General features: G+C 45.3%; 1 protein-coding gene across 5 annotated transcripts in view; it reads left to right on the top strand.

Moving 5' to 3' along the window:
• Nucleotides 1-1,978: 1,978 nt before the first annotated feature.
• The window catches only part of TBC1D30 (TBC1 domain family member 30), a 39,706-nt gene continuing 23,248 nt past the window's right edge, over nt 1,979-18,436 (top strand). For 2 of the 5 annotated variants that reach the window (XM_081877889.1, XM_081877888.1), the window contains exons 1-2: nt 1,979-2,777; nt 7,853-8,017. In XM_081877889.1, the coding sequence (XP_081734015.1) occupies nt 2,429-2,777; nt 7,853-8,017 (514 nt within the window). In that variant the 5' untranslated portion in view covers nt 1,979-2,428. Of the gene's footprint in view, nt 2,778-7,852; nt 8,018-16,064; nt 16,298-16,549; nt 16,570-18,436 lie in introns of those variants that run through there. The other 3 variants (XM_081877890.1, XM_081877891.1, XM_081877892.1) reach the window with 2 other exon arrangements.

The following is an 18,436-nucleotide window of genomic DNA, read 5'->3' as shown; positions in this document are numbered from 1 at the left end:
ATAGCTTTTACTCATGACTGAATCTTCAGGTTCAGAGATAGCACTGAGCAACAGAGCTGTTGCCTTGAGGTCCTGTTTGTGGAATCCCAGAGGAACTGGTTAGCCTGGACAAGATGAAACATTTGTTTAATCCAGCAGGGCTCTCCCTATGTTTATAAGTGATTAGTATGTCATCCAGCTTGGCAAGGAAGGCTATTAATACTCCTATGCTGACGGAACTGAGGTCAAAAGAGATACCTTCAGTGTCACATGTGAATTAAGGATGCCAGGACATTTTAGCAGAAATCTGTCTTAATAACTCGCCCATACTCCCAAAAGAAACAGAGTTAAGATTCTTTGGGAATGGTCATGCAGGACAATATTCACCAGGCATAGCTTTGAAAAAAAATTAAAATCACTACAGCATTGTGATGGAGGAGCTGTGCTTGTGAAACTTCAGCATCACTGTTAACTATTGAGAACGACAGCCTTACTCATCAGATACATGAAATATTATTGTCAGTTGGCATACTAATAATAAACAGTGATAGCAGAAGCCTAACCATATTTACTCAGAAATAAGTCCTATTCAATTCAACGGGGTTCCCAAGGAAGTGGAGTTAGGATTGCAGCCTCCTTGACACACACTTTTGGCAATTTTGCCACTGCTGTTTTCTGATCCTGTTTTGATGGGACAGCTTTTAACTTTTTAACTGAGACAGTTCTGTGAGACAAACACCATGACCATTCATAGCAGCAGGAAGGAGCAGTAACATGATCATCTTGGTTTTGCTGTACTAATTTACTAATATTTCCAGGGATGCCAACTTGAATAAAATATGGGGGAGGGCAGGTAAGCCCATCCCAAATAATTGATCACACACAGACTTTGAATGGCAATGCCCAAAAACTTGGAGGGGGGAGCCCAGCCCTCTCAAATATTTTATTGGGTGGGACCTCAGCTCCTTGGATTTGGCTCCTGTGCTTTGCTCTAAATTCCAGAAGAAAGACGGAGGCAGGCAGCGACAACCTCCAGGTGTGTTGCAGTTGGACCCCTCACCTCCCTGCGACCACCTGCCATCACCTGTGTCTTGTGGGAAGGATCCGGACGGACGCTTTCCTAGTCAGTCCAAACTCTTTATTGCACTTTCTTTCCTATAATTTTTATTAAATTTTCTGTTTTACATTTTAGAATATTCATTTAAACAAACTTAAAGTATCAACGACTCACTTTCTTCTCTTTCCATGGTTCATTTTGCATAACATAAATCCCTGCATACTTTACATAAACTAAACCATTCAGTATTCCATTATTACATCCACCAAAACTTATTTACACTGTTGAATTTATCTTAATGTTGCCAACGTTTTCAGATGTACACAATTTTCCCCATATATTCAATAAATGTTTTCCTATCTTCTTTAAGGGACGCGGGAGGTGCTGTGGGTTAAAACCACAGAGCCTAGGGCTTGCTGATCAGAAGGTTGGGGGTTCGAATCCCCGCGACGGGGTGAGCTCCTGTTGCTTGGTCCCTGCTGCTGCCAGCCTAGCAGTTCGAAAGCATGCCAGTTCAAGTAGATAAACAGGTACCTCTCCAGCGGGAAGGTAAACAGCATTTCTGTGCGCTGCTCTGGTTTGCCAGAAGCGGCTTAGTCATGCTGGCCACATGACCCAGAAGCTGTATGCCAGCTCCCTCGGCCAATAAAGTGAGATGAACACCACAACCCGAGTCGTCCACAACTGGACCTAATGGTCAGGGATCCCTTTACCCTTCACCTAACCTTCTCTAAACGTATGTTCTTGTTCTCTTATTCTGTGTTAAGTCTGCAGTCTGCAAGCTGTGCATATTCCATCCGCTTAAGTTGCCATTCTTCGCTCGATTTCCATTTTTGGGCTAACCAAACAGGGGCCGCAGTGTACAGTATATAAATAACCTTGATAGCGCTTTCAAAACACGTGCTTGACTTCCAGCCACCTTGGTAGGATTTTGACCCTGAATGCTGGGATGCCAACACTGGCGACCCAACAAGAAACACAACCACAAAAACGGACTGTAACCCTAAACTGACAAAACCACCAAACTCGACGATCACTTCCTCCGTAAGCCATTTCTTTCCCTGGGAAGTTCGCGCCAGAGCGGTGATTTGGGGAGACCCCATTGGCTGGCGGCGGCAGGTGCACCGCACGGAGGAGCTTGGAAGCCACAGACCCGCCGACGGCGCGTTCCATTCTCCAGGGGACACCGACGAATGTGACCTGCGCAAAGCCTCCTTGACAAAAGCGAGTTTCTTTTTTCCCCTCCTCTTCCCTCCACCCCCCTCGCCTCGAGGACAATGGGCCAGACCCGGAACTCTGGCCCTGGGATTTGCCACAGGGCGCGCGCCACCCTCAGTCGCCTGGCAGAGGCGCGAGCGAGCGCAGCGAGGCTGCTCTAGCTCCGGAGAGGGAATGGAGCTCGCCGAGGTGGACCTGGGCGACCCCGGGGAGCAGCCGGGCCGGGCCGGGGTGTGCAGCAGCGCGGACAGCCCGGCGGAGGAGGAGGAGGAGGAAGAAGGGGAGGAAAGCGAGGAGGCGCTGTCGCGCAGCCGCGCCTCCTCGCTGGTGAGCGGCCTGCTGACCGAGCTGTACAGCGTGGGGCGCGCCCGCCACCGCGACAGCGTGGACAGCTCCACCGAGGCGTCCGCCGGCTCCGACGCCTTCCCCGGCGGCAGGGGCAGCAGCGCCGAGTCCCGCTTCCTGCAGGAGCTGCGGCGAAGGCCCGGCCAGCGGCACCAGAGGACGTACCTGGCGCAGAAAGGTAAAAGGGTCGGGGGTTTCCCACCGCCGGAGAAGGAGTTTCCTGCTTCTTCCTCCTGGCAGGCAGAAAGTCAACAGGTGAAGATGTCCTACTCTGCATCTCCGTGGTGCGGGCGGGGAATGCTGCGCTGCACCGGTCGGCTTTGTACGAGAGCACTGCCAGGAAAGTGAAGAGAGTTGGCAAACTTGTCCTTGCAGGATGACTTTGTTACTCATATATTCCAAGCAGTGCCATTTTTCTAGAAAAAGAGGTGCCAGTGCTCAGCGTGATCTTCTCCCTTGTTCTCTTGGAATGGCAATGGCGCCCACCTGAAAGGTGCCAGAGCACCTGTCAACTCCAGCTGAAAAAAAGCATTGATTAAGATATACTGGGCTCTGAGTGTGCACCTGTTGCATTCATCCCCATCCCTCTTCTTCGACTGAATTAGGACTTTGCTGCTCAAGACTTTCCTCTCTTCCTATTTGTCTTTGGATTTTTCAGACTATGCCTCAGATCTGTTTCCATGGCCCAATTTTTAAAATCCTGTTTACTTTCAGCTAAGCAAACAATCTTCTTTCTTCTTTTCTTTACTCATCATTCTTTTGGAGCCCTTTTTCGTGTTTGCTTTCCCCTAAAAACAACACTAGTGGGTGCACATTTCACAAACTTACCTTCCATGCAGGTTTATGACAGATTGTTAGCGGAAAAGGATACTGCCAGCTCATGTTTCCTGCTGCCTTTTCCGTTGTCAAGTCTTGCTGAAGTTATGCTGTTGTTGTATGCTAAAACTGGGAACTAAATTTGCGCTGCAGCCACTTTAGCTACTGTACATTCAATCAAGGATGACCACAGAATAGCCATGGATGATGAAGAAAGCAAAATAAGGGAAGTCTTAGTCAAAAAAGAACAGGGAGGAATCAGCCTATCAATTGCTTTTCTTAATGTCCTGAATACTGATGTTAAGTAAGTAAATATTTACCAGCAGGGATGATCTTAAGCCTTGACTGTAAATTGCTATGACATCATTGCTTGCAATTTTGGCATATTGTCATGGGTTGTTGAACTGAAACTTTTATAGCTCTTTCTGTTCATCTTTAGGTGTTTAGATGTTAATATTGGGTGTATATCATCACATTTTTTTCTTACCTCAGCAGGTTACATACGTCTCTGCTTCACTGTCATCTCATACACTCACCTTCTATGTTTATACCTCTTACAGTCCCACATAAGCTCCCTAAGGTAAATTCCCAGCTTCTGTTTTTCAGCAGGGCCAAGTAGATCTATACTTAATCGGCAACAGACTTGGCGCTTTTGTTAAGCTAGAGAAGCTAATACGCTAACACAGTTTACAGAGATTGCTAATACAAATTTATGCTGACCTAAGACTCTAAAGGGACGCGGGTGGCGCTGTGGATTAAACCACAGAGCCTAGGACTTGCCGATCAGAAGGTCGGCGGTTCGAATCCCCGCGATGGGATGAGCTCCCGTTGCTCGGTCCCTGCTCCTGCCAACCTAGCAGTTCGAAAGCACGTCAAAGTGCAAGTAGATAAATAGGTACCGCTCCGGCGGGAAGGTAAACGGCATTTCCGTGTGCTGCTCTGGTTCGCCAGAAGTGGCTTAGTCATGCTGGCTACATGACCCGGAAGCTGTACGCCAGCTCCCTCGGCCAATAAAGCGAGATGAGTGCCGCAACCCCAGAGTCGGCCACGACTGGACCTAATGGTCAGGGATCCCTTTACTTTAAGACTCTAAAGGAGATAGTTCTAGGAGGGGGTAACATCTGTTTCCTCTGCAACAGCAATTAAACAGGCCAATATGGTTTTCATAATTGTTTCCTAATTTGGCTAGATTCTGAGTAAGATGTTATGATGTACCATCTCTTTTGCTTTGGTCCTGAAGCACTAACTGTTTGTGGACAGTTAGCCATAGCTTCTGTTGTGCCGTCCCATCACTCTGAGGGGAGGGATTGAGAGAAGGGCTCAAGCCTGTCTTGGGCCTTTGCGCTAGGATTCCTAATTTAAGGCTTGGGAGCCCCCAGCAGTCTCCATGGGGCATCTGAACCTGGCTCTTTTGCTCATTGGCTCAGATAGTTATACTGTGTGGTGTTAATAATGCCAAGGTCACGAATTCAATCGCTGTGAGAGCCATACAATTTTAAAAGAAGGGTAATATTTCAATAGTAGTGGTCCAAGTTGAAAATGTGGCCTTTTAAAAGATACTGTGCAGCAAGGCCAGGAGACGAGGATTGCCTTGGAGAGATGCTACCAGTCAGAGTGGACAATACTGGGTTGGGTAGAGACACAGTCTCCCTCATATGCTGATATGACGCTGCCTCTGAGTAAGATCATATGTCGCTCTAGCCTAGTATTGCTACTGTTAATAGCTTTATTATGGACAGTAGCTTCCTAAAAGCATATTTATTTTCTTGTCCTGCATGTTCATACCTATAACAGGAATTAATAGATTGCAGTTGGTCATTACCTTACAGATGTTTTGTCCTGATTACTGGTGATGTGTGGCACTCCTGGTTCATTTGTAGGCCCCTTAGAAAATACTGCCATGGTAAGAGTTAATAACTAATGTGATCTACCAGCTACTATGACAACTAAATGTTGATCTGTTGAACTAATTTTATTTTAAAAATAAAAAAATTATTGGTCAAAGTAACATCTTTCTGCAACATGCCAAACTCTGATCCACAGATTCTCATCTTGCCTGCTTTTCCCTTCTCTCCACATAAGAAGTAGCTAGTGATCTACCTTTCTACTTGCTTAAAGCTTTCATCTCTTCCCTCCCTGCCTTGTCTTCATTTTATGTACTGTATTTTTAGATTTGTAAGTCTATCAACCTTTCATAACCTGCTCATGGAGCCTTTTCAGCCGGAAAGAGTGGGATTCTAATATTCGGTGGCTTTGTGTTCTCAGCCTGCTGTATTTACAATATGGGCAGCATAATGGTGACCTACCTTATAGGCTCAACTGACCTACCTTATAGGCTCAACCTTATAGGCTCAACTCAACTGAGACAGCCTGTGTGAAACACTTTGAACACTGAAAAAGCATTATATAAATATTATGATCATTCTCTCAGTGGGTGTGTTCAATCAAGTTTTCCCATAGCACCTGAAATTCTACCTCTGGTTTTCCTTCTCTGGTCATCAGCACCAGTTGTGTAGGATAAGTACTCTTTTTAATAAGTATCCTGTCATTACATTGAAAGATATCCCAGTACTGAATTTTTAAAGGGCCATTTCAGTGAGGTCCATACTACAATGTCTGTTAACATCAGAATACAGTTCCTACGTTCTGCATGCAGATAACACCCCTGTTGAATGCCATTCTCCCTGTTCTCTGCTGCATTCTTTCTCAAAGGGTTAAGGGTTGTCCACTGTTACTGATTACAAATATAACCTTCTTTATTTGTTTTAGCTAATTTCATGAATGGCAAGCAGCTGTTAACTTAAATGCTGATTTCTTTTACCTGCTTTTGCCCACTAGAGGGTGCATGCTATGCAAATAAAATTGCTCTTTTAAAGATTACAATTTTCTTTGCAGGTGAGTTTATGTTCAAAGATCTCTAAACAATCTAAGAAGCCAAGTTACTAGCAAACCATATATATTAAATATTTGCAGCTAATGAAAAATACAGTATGGGCTTTTTACAAAGTCCTTATGATGCCAAATGAATTTGCCATGGGGAAAGAATAGGAAATGAAATATGCATGTATGTATTACATTTATATCCCATCTTTCCCCTAAGGAGCTCAGTATGATTTACATGGTTCTTCTTCCTCCCAATTTTATACACACAACAACCCTGTGAGATAGGTTAGACTGAGAGTGAATGACTGGCTCAAGGTGAGCTTCATGGCTGAGTGAGGATTTGAATTTTGGTCTCCCAGGTCTTAATCTAACACTGTAAATGCTACACCAAACTGGCTTACTTGAGTCAAATGTTGCCAATAGCTAAATGCTTCTGAAGGAGATACTTATAATATACTACGGAGCCTGAAAAATTTAGTAAAATAATGGTAATAATTTGGAAAACATGTTCTCAGGTTCATGGGTATATAAAACTGCAAACAAAATTCTCATGCGGGTGTGATTATTGTCTCTTAATAATTCCATTATTTTACTGATTTCTATTACTTTAATTTGTGGATTTACTGCTATATATATTACCTTGGGGGTAGTCTTGAGCAAAGTATTGACCTAATAATAAATAACTTGTTATCCATCATTTACTGTAAACTTCTTAAGGTGTAACAAAACATGAACTCTTTGAGTGTGGCAGGGAATTTCCACAATAATATGCATTTATAGCAGTGGTGGGAGAAAAGCAATGACAAACCTAGACAGCATCTTAAAAAGCAGAGACATCACCTTGCCGACAAAGGTCCATATAGTTAAAGATACGGGTTTTCCCAGTAGTGATGTATGGAAGTGAGAGCTGGACCATAAAGAAGGCTGATCACTGAAGAATCGATGCTTTTGAATTATGGTGCTGGAGGAGACTCTTGAGAGTCCCATGGACTGCAAGAAGATCAAACCTATCCATTCTTAGGGAAATCAGCCCTGAGTGCTCACTGGAAGGACAGATCGTGAAGCTGAGGCTCCAATACTTTGGCCACCTCATGAGAAGAGAAGACTCCCTGGAAAAGACCCTGATGTTTTGAAAGATGGAGGGTACAGGGAGAAGGGGACGACAGAGGACGAGATGGTTGGACAGTGTTCTCGAAGCTTCTAACATGAGTTTGACCAAACTGCGGGAGGCAGTGGAAGACAAGAGTGCCTGGTGTGCTCTGGTCCATGGGGTCACAAAGAGTCGGACACCACTAAACAACAAAGCAGTGGTGAGGGAATTTTTGAGCCTCCTGATATTGCTGGACTCCAGCAGCTATCTTCCTTGATAATTGGGTGCACAGGCTGAGGCAGATGGGAATTTGACTCCAAAAACGGCCACTGACTTTCCATCCCCAGTTTACAGGATAAGAACCCTTTAGGGGCGAAACCCCTGGTGCTTTCCATAGGGAGAAATGTGTTCTCAAGTTACAGGTTTCAGTCAGCAGGCTAATTTTATTCTCTGTTTGTTGACAGATACCAATGAGTTGACAACTATAATACGCGAGCTGAATTACAGAATTTGTGTTCAGTCAGCAAAATTGCTTCGCCTTCTGAAACAAAAGGACAGGCTTTTGCACAAAGTGCAGAAGAACTGTGATATTGTAACAGCCTGTTTGCAAGCAGTTTCCCAGAAACGGCGTAAGTACCCTTGTGTGTTTGTGTGTTGTCATCTAGGCGCTCTGTAAGCTTATTTTGAAATGCCGTTTTACTGTTCTAGTATTTTGAAAATGCTGTTTAGCACAGGGGGAAAAATATTTTTGGTTACATAAACATATGTAAGGGAAGGAGACAGGCAAGTGCTGTTCTAAAATGAAGGTTTTCTTCTATTTGTTTTTGCGGGCTCTGTAGTGTATTGTTTATAAAGGAACCAATGCTTGAACAGGAGTTTTTTTTTCATTTTCAGTTTTTAAAAAGGAATTTTAAAATTTAGGTCAGATTCTTATACTTGAGGACTTCTCAGGTCTGCATCCGAACTATACTTACTAGGAAGTAAATCCACTGAACTTAATGAGACATGCTTCCAAATTAATATGCATAGGAGTACAGGGATCAGCAAACTTTTTCAGCAAGGGGCTGGTCCACCGTCCCTCAGACTATGTGGTGGGCTGGACTATATTTTTTTGGGGGAAATGAACGAATTCCTATGCCCCACAAATAACCCAGAGATGCATTTTAAATAAAAGTACACATTCTACTCGTGTAGATTCCTGGACCGTCTGTCGGCCGGATTTAGAAGGTGATTGGGCCGGATCCGGCCCCCAGGCCTTAGTTTGCCTATCCATAGAGTAGATTATAAGTTTTATTTTTTTAAAAGACATTTTGGCCCTGCCTTTCAAGATATAATTCTCAAGACAGCTTGTGCCATAATAGAAAAACCATGAATGATAAAAGAATGTAAACCAATTATATAAAACAACAACAAATTCAGCAATACCAATATTTTCAAGGGCCTTTTCAAGTTTTTAACATTAATAGCCTAGGAAAGAAAAATATTGGCCCTGGTGTCCAAAAAAAAGGGAGGTATGCATTTAAAGGAGACACAGTCCAGTCATAAAGTGAATTTCATGTAGAAGGTGAAATTCAGTAATGGTGAACCTTTCTTTGTCCCAGTGACACGCTGGCAAAGAGTTCAGGCTGTGCTTCAAAATCAGCAGGACAGAAATTATTTAATTGTGGCTATGTAGATTGTACCCACACATGGTTCTGAGAGTTTCAGACATACGGCACCAAACTTTAAAAGGCCTGAAGTACAACCATCTGACCTCAATTACGCAATTCCCTTATAAAAACTGAAAATGCAAAACCTCTTGTGCATTTGTTTTATGAATTCACGTACCATTTGGTGGACCTCACAAAGCAGTTTACAGAAGATCAGTAATCCTCGGATGTGTTACAGTAAGAACGAAGTTCTTTTGCTTCTCTGTTTCCCTCAGAGCAAAATGAATCTTCGGAAACTCCTGTAGTGGCAATTTAGGGAAGGAAGGATCGCCACTGGGAGCCACAGCTAGCATGCACACCAAATTAGCCTTTTTACATGTTTTAATTGAGCGGTATTGTGTATAAAATGTATCACAGGTTGTTCTTCAGAATTTTTCTAAAGCTAACTTTTTTTTTGTCTTGTATCTTTCTTTTATTAACATGCAGCATGGCAGTTTGTTATATTCAGGTACAGTAAATGAAATGGCATGAACACTGCACTAAAATGAGCTTTTAAGTGCATGCATTTTAAATATATATATATATAAAAGTGCTACAAGGGACTTGTCTTGTTTTGATGTATGCATCTTCATGTTCTGTCTCTCTGACTGAGTGGAGAGCCGGACGAAGTTTTCTACATCCGAGTAAACTAGCTGTTTAGAATCATGTGCAACATTCTCTCCCACTCAGGAAATGTTTTATGGGAAGGTGGTTCTGGTAGCTAAGTTAACACACCATGCACTGTTGTGCAATGCACACATGCACTGTTGGGTCAAGGGAAGCAAGCCCACTTCTTCCATGGGTCTGCCTTTTCTCCATATAATAAAGACTGTGAAATGCTGCTGCTGGGGCTTTGAAGCTTGTGGCAGCTGTGTTCCTTCTATCCTTCTGTATTCCTAAGGCAGTAAGGATGAGGAGAAACTGCTTCTGCTAGGCTGCTATATCCAGGGATCTGCAGAAATATCAGTGGGACTTCTGTGTCTTCTCTCGTTTGTCCATAAGCCGGAAGCTACTGAGGCTGCTTCATCCCAGGATCTCACAGAAGCAAGTAGCCTCATGGCATCAGTAACAACTACCACTGACCCCTAAGTCTGCTTCTGCTATTGTGATACTATTGGGTTCTGAGGCCTCTTAGGACTAGCAACCACAGGCTCACAGGCTCCGTTTACCGTATTTTTCGCCCTATAGGATACACTTTTCCCCCTCCAAAAATGAAGGGGAAATGTGTGTGCGTCCTATGGGGCGAATACAGGCTTTCGCTGAAGCCTGGAGAGTGAGAGGGGTCGGTGCGCACCGACCCCTCTTGCTCTCCAAGCTTCAGGCAGCTATCCACAAGCCTTGGGAGCCCGCGGGAGTTCCCGCTGGGCTCCCACGGCTTGCGGAGAGCTGCCTGCACCCCGAAGCCCGGGCGCGCTGAGCAGTCGCGCCCAGGCTTCAGGTAGCTCTCCGCAAGCCGTGGGAGGGCTCCCACAGCTTGCAGAGAGCAGCCTGTTCTGAGTGCTGGGGTCGGGGGAAGCTGTAACTTCCCCCGGCCCCGGCCCCAGCCCCGCGCCTAGCGGGGGGGGAAATAATTGTTTTTATTTCCCCCAAAAAAACTAGGTGTGTCCTATGGGCCGGTGCGCCCTATGGGGCGAAAAATACGGTAACTGGCTGACGACAGCTTGATGGGCAGGTGTTTTCAGTCTGAGAGCTAGATTCCATCAAGGTCAACCAGTGATGCAACTCTTACCTTTGCACAGTGGGCTACCTTCCACCCATGCAAAAGTCAGAGGTTTCTACACCCTGAGAGAAACCAGAATTGGGAGATTCATCCATTTCTAGTCTCAAGGGCTGCATTTGGCCCCTGAGCCTGTGGTTTCTAGCCCTACGCTAGAAGACTGAAGGAGTGACAGTGAAGATGAGTATTAACAAGACTGATGAAATGTTTCCCAACTCTTAACATGGGTAACAATGTATTTTCCAAGGCGGAGGGAAGCCTTTCTCTATTTGAGCAGAAGAGACCCTGATAGTGTGACATTGTGCAATAGGTACAAAACAGCCACCCGGTATACTTGGTCTCTGGTGTATTTGTTAATGATTTGTGGAGCAAGTCAATTGTGGACATTATATGCAAGTCGGTTATGACCTTTTGGAAGGCCTTCAATGTCACTGTACTGAAGAGGTTTGCTAGCCCCTTGTTCAAGGGATTTCTGTGCCAGTGCTGAAGAGGTTGACAAAGTAGTATCTTGGACAATGTGACCTTAACCTTGAAACTGGAGTTATAAAGTCTGGCTAGAACCCAGAGACCTAGTATAGTATTCTTGGCTGGATGTGCAAGAGGGCTTGGCTGAGGCCAGTTGGATGTTTTGTTTTGAATGCTAGCTCTCCCTTTCCTGACCCATTCCATCATTTAAAATTCGCAAGCAGTTTGTATGAAAAACTAATTGTGTTTTCTTTGGCTCCTTCCCTCCCCTTTGAAGTAGATCCAGTGGTTCAAACATCTCCTGTTGCTTGCATATTACCGTAATTACAGTAGCTCGCTTTTATGACTTGCCACCCAACAGCTTGAACATTAAATTGGAGACAGTAGCTTTCTTTTCACAAATTTGGTTATGCAGTCTTTGTGTGTGGGCGAAACGAAGATTCCTACCCCTCCTACACAAATTCTGTAACTCGCACTCAGTTCATGTCACATTCTCCATTGTTCACAGCATGAGAACTATGAGGTGACCTAAATGGGAAGAAAAACATTTGAAAGACTGGTGGATCAAATGCATTAATTAAAAAATGCAGCACGAAGTGTGTATTTTTAGACATGACGGCACCAAGACTGCTAGGAATTAGACAATCTGTTCTGTTTGAACTGGAACAATTTTGCTGTGATCGTTTTTGCCTCCTGCGATAAAGTTGCAGCATTGCTGTGTTTCCTTGATACGAGGCAGGGCTTTGGAGACAAAATGTATTTTTTATTTATTTTATTTAACAATATGAATATGTCACTTAATCATCAAAAACTCTTAAGCTCTGATAAAAGGCGCATGGGGGAATTTCTGGGTAGAGAGGTCATAATTGGGGAGGGAAGGGCTAATCCTCTACCCCATGTCAAGAAAATGCCCTTCTCTCACAATGAGGCTTGGGGAACAACTTATTCCCTCCCATCAAGCCCAATAGCTGTTTCAACCATAGAGCTGCATTCCCTCTTGACAAATTCTCCAGGGGCAAGGATCTGTCAGCGATGGTGACCAAAGTAGGCATGATCAGCCACACAAATGTATCCATGAACTGCACACCATGATAGTAGAAAGCATTTCCATTTGTGCAAGGCAACCAACCCCATTTTCCGTCATCCTCCTCAGCCGTTACAGTCCTGTACGCCATACTCCAGATGTGGGGAACCTCTGACCGGCATGCCATTGTTGGCCCATAAGGTGCTACAATTCCTGAAACTTTGATTTTCAGCATTAAGGACATGAAATGTACTTTGCAGAGAGGGAAAGCAACTTGCACAGTTCTTATATTAGATCTAATTATATCTTTTTCATGGACAGCACATAACACTGTTTCGTTTATTAGACTTGGATAGTAAACCTTTATTGCATCTGACATAGCTGTCTGGACTGATTACGCTAGTCAATAGCATGCTAAAGTGCAGTTTTATATGAGCTGTTAAGCAAATAATTATATTTAGGGAAGGGGGGGAGGGAATCTTTCAAAGGTGGGATTAATAATGCATTGCATACTTTGCAGATAATGTGCTAAAACAATTTGGAAATAGGATATGTGGAAATAGAGATGATTTCTCTGGTGGTGGTGCGGCAGCAGCAGGAGGCCCCATTAGCTAAAGTGGTGCTTCAGGTTAAGAATGGACCTCCGGAATGAATTAAGTACAGTGGTACCTCGCAAGACGAATGCCTTGTAAGACAAAAAACTCGCAAGACGAAAGAGTTTTTCGTTTTTTGAGTTGCTTTGCAAGACGAATTTCCCTATGGGCTTGCAAGTTTGTTTCCTTTTTCTTAAAACCGTTAATACCCAGGGAATCCGTGCTTCGCAAGACGAAAAATTCGCAAGACGAAGAAACTCGCAGAACGAATTAATTTCGTCTTGCGAGGCACCACTATACTTACCCGAGGTACCACTGTACTTTTGATCAATGACATATTTTCTTGAAAGCCATTTCCAGTACTTTTAATGGGTGGGTATGATAGCAATTTCTTTTTTATTTTGTACAGTTTTGGGGCTAGTTCAAAGACTTCTGTATAAAAACATGTAAAAGAAAGCAATCATTTATACTTGAGTTTTGGTCATCCTCTTATCAGAAGAATATATAGCCTTTGTAATCAAAATTAACAACGCGCTTACGTATGAATAGCAATGGGTGGCTTTTCAAGGAACAATCCCAGTCAAAACAAAAGCCACAATTAACTATATTCTATGTACATTTTATTATGTGTACAGTTGATTTATTGTTCAACTTGGTGTGATAGGACCTTTTATTTGTCTCATACAATATGATAGCATCATAAACATCTTGTACTGGGAAGCTTAGTTACTCATTTATTTTACAGGCTTGCAGAAAGTGTTGTGCCAGAGAATAAAGCTGCCACGGTGCTCTTTGGTGCATATGTGCTCTCTGTTTATGTAGGACAAAAAAGGGCAACCGTTTGCTGTACTTAATTACTACACCTGCTTTTTACCACGGTGAATGAATTGATTATCCTGCACAAGAAAAACAAATACTTGCTGTCGCTGAGGAATAGGGAGCAGTTGTGTTAATACAACAAAAAGCACCCGCTGCATTTCTGTTTGAAAGAGCCTAGCTAAACCCTGTTAGAAAACGTAGCAATTAGCCAGTCTCTTTTGTTGTTGTTGTTGAAAGGTTGAAATGAATTGTGTTGCTCCTTTCAGGTTAGGAGTATCACCTTGATATGACTGCCACATCCGGTCTGGCATTCTGCAGCTTACGATGGTTATAATGAAAGAAAATGTTTTGAACCAGGGTGTGCAAATTGTTCAGTGTCAGTACACTGCACAGAAGAGAGGCTATGATGGATTCAGATAGGTAGCTACAGGCATGTAGGATGTGGTGGTGATTCATTTGAATGTTCTTGTCCCCCTGCACCTATGACAGATAATGACTTACCAAGCAATAGAACATTTATCTTCAAACCTTTGCAGATCTGGAACACACTTTTATTATGTATGTATGTGGTGTGATGGCCACACCAGAAGTTCACCTTGGAGTTGTTGATTCACCATGTCAACTACCATCTCATGTGGTTTTCTGAATCCACATTAAGGAGTGCCTACAATACCAAGGACACATATTACAGGAAAAACTCTATGTAAGCTTTGTGACTTTGCTCCAGTGAGCCATACTAGATTGAAGAAATTAAACTTTCACGAAGCTTTATATTCTTATTCAGTTTGGTACAAAGCAAGAATAAATGGTGTGGGGCGGGTTATTTCCTCCCTTCCTCTTCTCCCCCTCCTTTTCCAATCAACATCCTTGTTAAGGAAAAATATTTCTCCAGGCATAGGCATATGTATATGTATGCCAGGTTTCTGTGTTATCAATAGAAAATGATATAAATGGATGCCATATTTCAGTAAAATTTCCTAAGTCCTGGGTGTTATCTAATGCATTCATATGTTTAATCAACATATCAGGGCTATTGTCCATACCAGTTTTCTCCACTGTGAGGTGTAGATGGTCCAGATTTTTCCAGTCCTGTGCAATAAGTTGTCAGGCTGCTGCAAGCAGGAATGTTGCGAGTTCATTATGGTGCAAATCCTTCTGGTCCTTGGTAAATCCAACTGCGCTGAGCTTTGTATTGTTTCTGAAAGGAAAATAATGTACATATGCATATCAAACAGTGAGGTAGGTATGCAGTACAGCCCAAGGTTTCCTGCTTCAGCTCTGGCAGAAGTCTTGACCTTAAAGTGACTCTTGAATGTGTCCGACATTCCTTCAGTTATTACACGTTACTGCCACAAATATAATTTAATATTGAAAATAGATGCCGATATGGTTCACTAGCACAGAGGATGGAATCGTGAAAGAGGGAAAAGAGGGGGAGGTGCAGATGGAAAGACCCTGAGAACTTTGAATTTCTCTTTTCTATAGATTTCGTCTGCATATAATAGGTGCAAAGAGACTTCTGCTATAACGTATTCCACCCCATTGTGGCACATCTGGTGCCTTCTGTGAAAAGGGGGTAACACAAGCTGCCTTATGTTCAGCAATTAGACAGAAACCTAAACTGGAAGTGCCCCCCCCCCCATTCCGATGTTTTTAAGGATGCTGCAAAGAAAAGCACAGCTCATCTTAATCAACAATAGGAGAGGCATGTTGTCATAGGAGCCAGTGCACACCATTTGAATGGCAATGCTCATCATTTGAGGGGCGGCCACCTGAAATATTTTATTATTATGGTGTGCATTTGCTGCATCAGGTGATTATGTGGGTCAGGGCTCACCTGCCCCCCCCCCCGCCTGTATTTATTCAAGTTGGCACTCCTTGTTGTTGTTGTTGTTGTGGGTGCCTAAGCAGATGCCCACCACTCTTCTGCAGCTCCCGCTGCTGGCATCCCTTCCGACTCGCGTTTATTTTTAACCCGAGCTGCTTGCTAGCAGGCGGTGCCGGAGGAGGAACCGCCGCCCGGCTCTCCCCCCCCCCCCCCGCCCGTGATGCTGCTGCTGCGCTTGTGGGCGGGAGCAGCCCTTTCTCTCCCTTCTCCCTCGCCTCGCCTCGCCTTTGCCTTCTTCTCTGCACTGCAGATGCCCCCTCCAGCCGGGAGGGAAGCGCGCCGGCCGCCTCTCGCCCCCGCGGCGCCCTCCTCCTCCTCCTCCGGCCCCGCCATCATGCCTCCCCCACGCCTGGCCCTGCTCGCCGCCTGGCGCGTTTAAGGCTCTCCCTTCGGGCGCCGCGACGGCGAGAGGCGGCGAGCCCGGCAGGCCCGGGCATTGCGTCACCGCGCGCTGCACCTGCAGCCCAGCCGCGCGCGCCCCGCCGGCTGCTGAGCTGAGGCGAGCGCGGCGGATGGTCGCGCTGCGGCCCGGGGCCAGCCATGAGGCAGGACAGGCTGGCGAGCTCGCTGCGGCGGGGGGGACGCTGCCTCAAGCGCCAGAGCACCGGCGGGGGCGGGGGCGGCGGCGGGGTGGGCACTATCCTCAGCAACGTCTTGAAGAAGCGCAGCTGCATCTCGCGCACCGCGCCTCGTCTCCTCTGCACCTTGGAGCCGGGTAAGGGCTGCCTGCTTGTTTGGCGCGCCCTGGAGGCCCTCGCTTTTCCCGCCTTTGTTCGAAAAAGCGGCCGCCGCCGCCGCGGGGAGGAGGGCATGTGGCGAGGCCTTGGAGCCGGGCTTAACCCGGGCAGGCTTTAATCGCTTAAGCTGCTGGGGGAACGGGGGGGGGGCGGCCACTGGCGACAGGGAGCTGCGTGCGAGGAGATGCCCGGCGCTGCTCCTTCCAGACGCTCCCCAGCGACGCCGGAGGGGCGCGGATGGAGCCCTCGGGTAGGAAGCGCGCCCTCCGTCGGGGGCAATGGGCTTTCGGGCTGGCTGGCTGGCTGGGGAGGCCCTCGGCCCGGGGGGCGAGGCTCTGGCGCCGCCTTGGGCGGGGAGCGCGGATGGCTGCGGCTTGAGGAGAGCTCCTCCGGGCCTGGCATTGGCAACTGCGCCTCTGAAGCTGCGAGGCAGCCTAGCAGGGGATCTCGTCGGGGCATCTCGGATGGATGGGGGGGGGGGCGCTTCAGGGTGTAGAGCCGTCCAGCCCAGAGAGGTCCCCTGTGAATGCCCTGTGAGCCAGGACGTCGGGTTGGTTGAAGGGTAGAGCGTCCCTTCGCTCCATCTGTTTTTTCCACCTGACTCCTCCAGCACACGTGACACTTCAGCACAGTGTCTTTGTTCTGGAGGCAATTCTTAGGTATATGCCTGGAGTACCTATCCTGCACTTTGAAGACCAGGCTATGGCGATGCAGAAGAATGGCTGAGGGTGAAGTGCCCTGATGCCCAGCCATCTGTGGTTCTTTAGGGTATGGAGAAATAACTAGAATGGGGAGTATAGACAACCTCGAGAGGCATCCAATACCGACAGATAGAAGAAGACGACTCTCTCTCGTGTGTATATTTATATAGAATCACAGGACTGTAGAGTTGGAAGAGACCCTGATGATTTTCTAGTCGAACTCCCTGAAATGCAGGAATATGTAGCTGTCCCATACTGGGATTGAACCTGCAACCTTGGCATTATCAGCACCCTGCTCTAACCAACTGAGCTATCCAGGTGCTTGGAAGCATTGCAGGCAGGACAGGGCTGCTGAAAGCAGCGATTTAATTCTTGTTGGAAATTAAAATCTCAATATTCAGACAAACCCAACTTTGATGCCTGGCTGAAGCGAAGACACATTTGTGGAGGGTACAAGGAGCTTGATGCAGACGCGTCAACAACCTTGCATCAAATGCAAACAAATTCCCTAGTAGTGATGACCTCACTTGTAGGGCCTGTATTGGAAAGACTGCTAAAGCTTTAGGGCTCCTTTGGTTATATTATATTGAAGTAGCTGGTGCGTGCAACACTATTTCTTTCCTAATTCAATATAGTTGTTTGAAATTTAGAAGGAATGGTTGTGTGATTGATTTGAGAAGTTGTCGTGTCTGGCCACCCTTTCATTTCTTAGTAATTGTCTTGCAACAGAAGCAAAGCCAGTATTTCCAAAAGTTGCAGTCCTTTTATATTTCCCCATGTCTAAGGTGTCACGAGTTTGTTGTTAGACCATCAGATGACATTTCAGCACCTTAGCTTTGGACAGCAGCACTCTACCATGTGGGGAAAGAGCCCTTTATAATGTACATACATATTATGCAGCTTTTCTTAAAAAAAGAAAAGAATTGCACAGCTTGTGCACGAAACTAATTTCTTCTTGCACAAGGGCTGCATAAAAGCAGATGGCCTATTGTCCTTAAGGCGAGTTTGACAAATCGGACTTCAATGAAGAAAGGGCATGAAACAATTCACTATGATCCGTATGATTCCTTGGAAGTGGATATTGATTAAATATGTAGCTAATTTGTTAATTGGCTACAACTGGATACAAAAGGAAAGCTAATTGTGAAAGGTCGGAAATTTCTTTGGATGCCAGTATTGTAAATGTAGATTACTAAAGGTATTTGTGAGATTTTTCAAAGTTTTATTATCCTAATTATATGTCTCCCCATTTTTTAAAAAGCTACGGGTGCAGTTCTGTATGCACTTAATGGAGTAAGCTCCGTTGAACTTGATGAAAGTTTCTTTTGAGTAACGTGTATGGAATTGCACTGGCCATGGCTGATCTGGATGAAAATGAGTATCTAAATATCTACTTTGTTTTATGAAATTTGGATA

The sequence above is a fragment of the Podarcis erhardii genome, assembly GCF_964252035.2.
Source record: "Podarcis erhardii genome assembly, chromosome: 10".
NCBI classification, from domain to species: domain Eukaryota; kingdom Metazoa; phylum Chordata; class Lepidosauria; order Squamata; family Lacertidae; genus Podarcis; species Podarcis erhardii.
The sequence above is the reverse complement of the archived record's forward strand: the minus strand, read 5'-3'. Positions and strand labels throughout refer to the sequence as shown.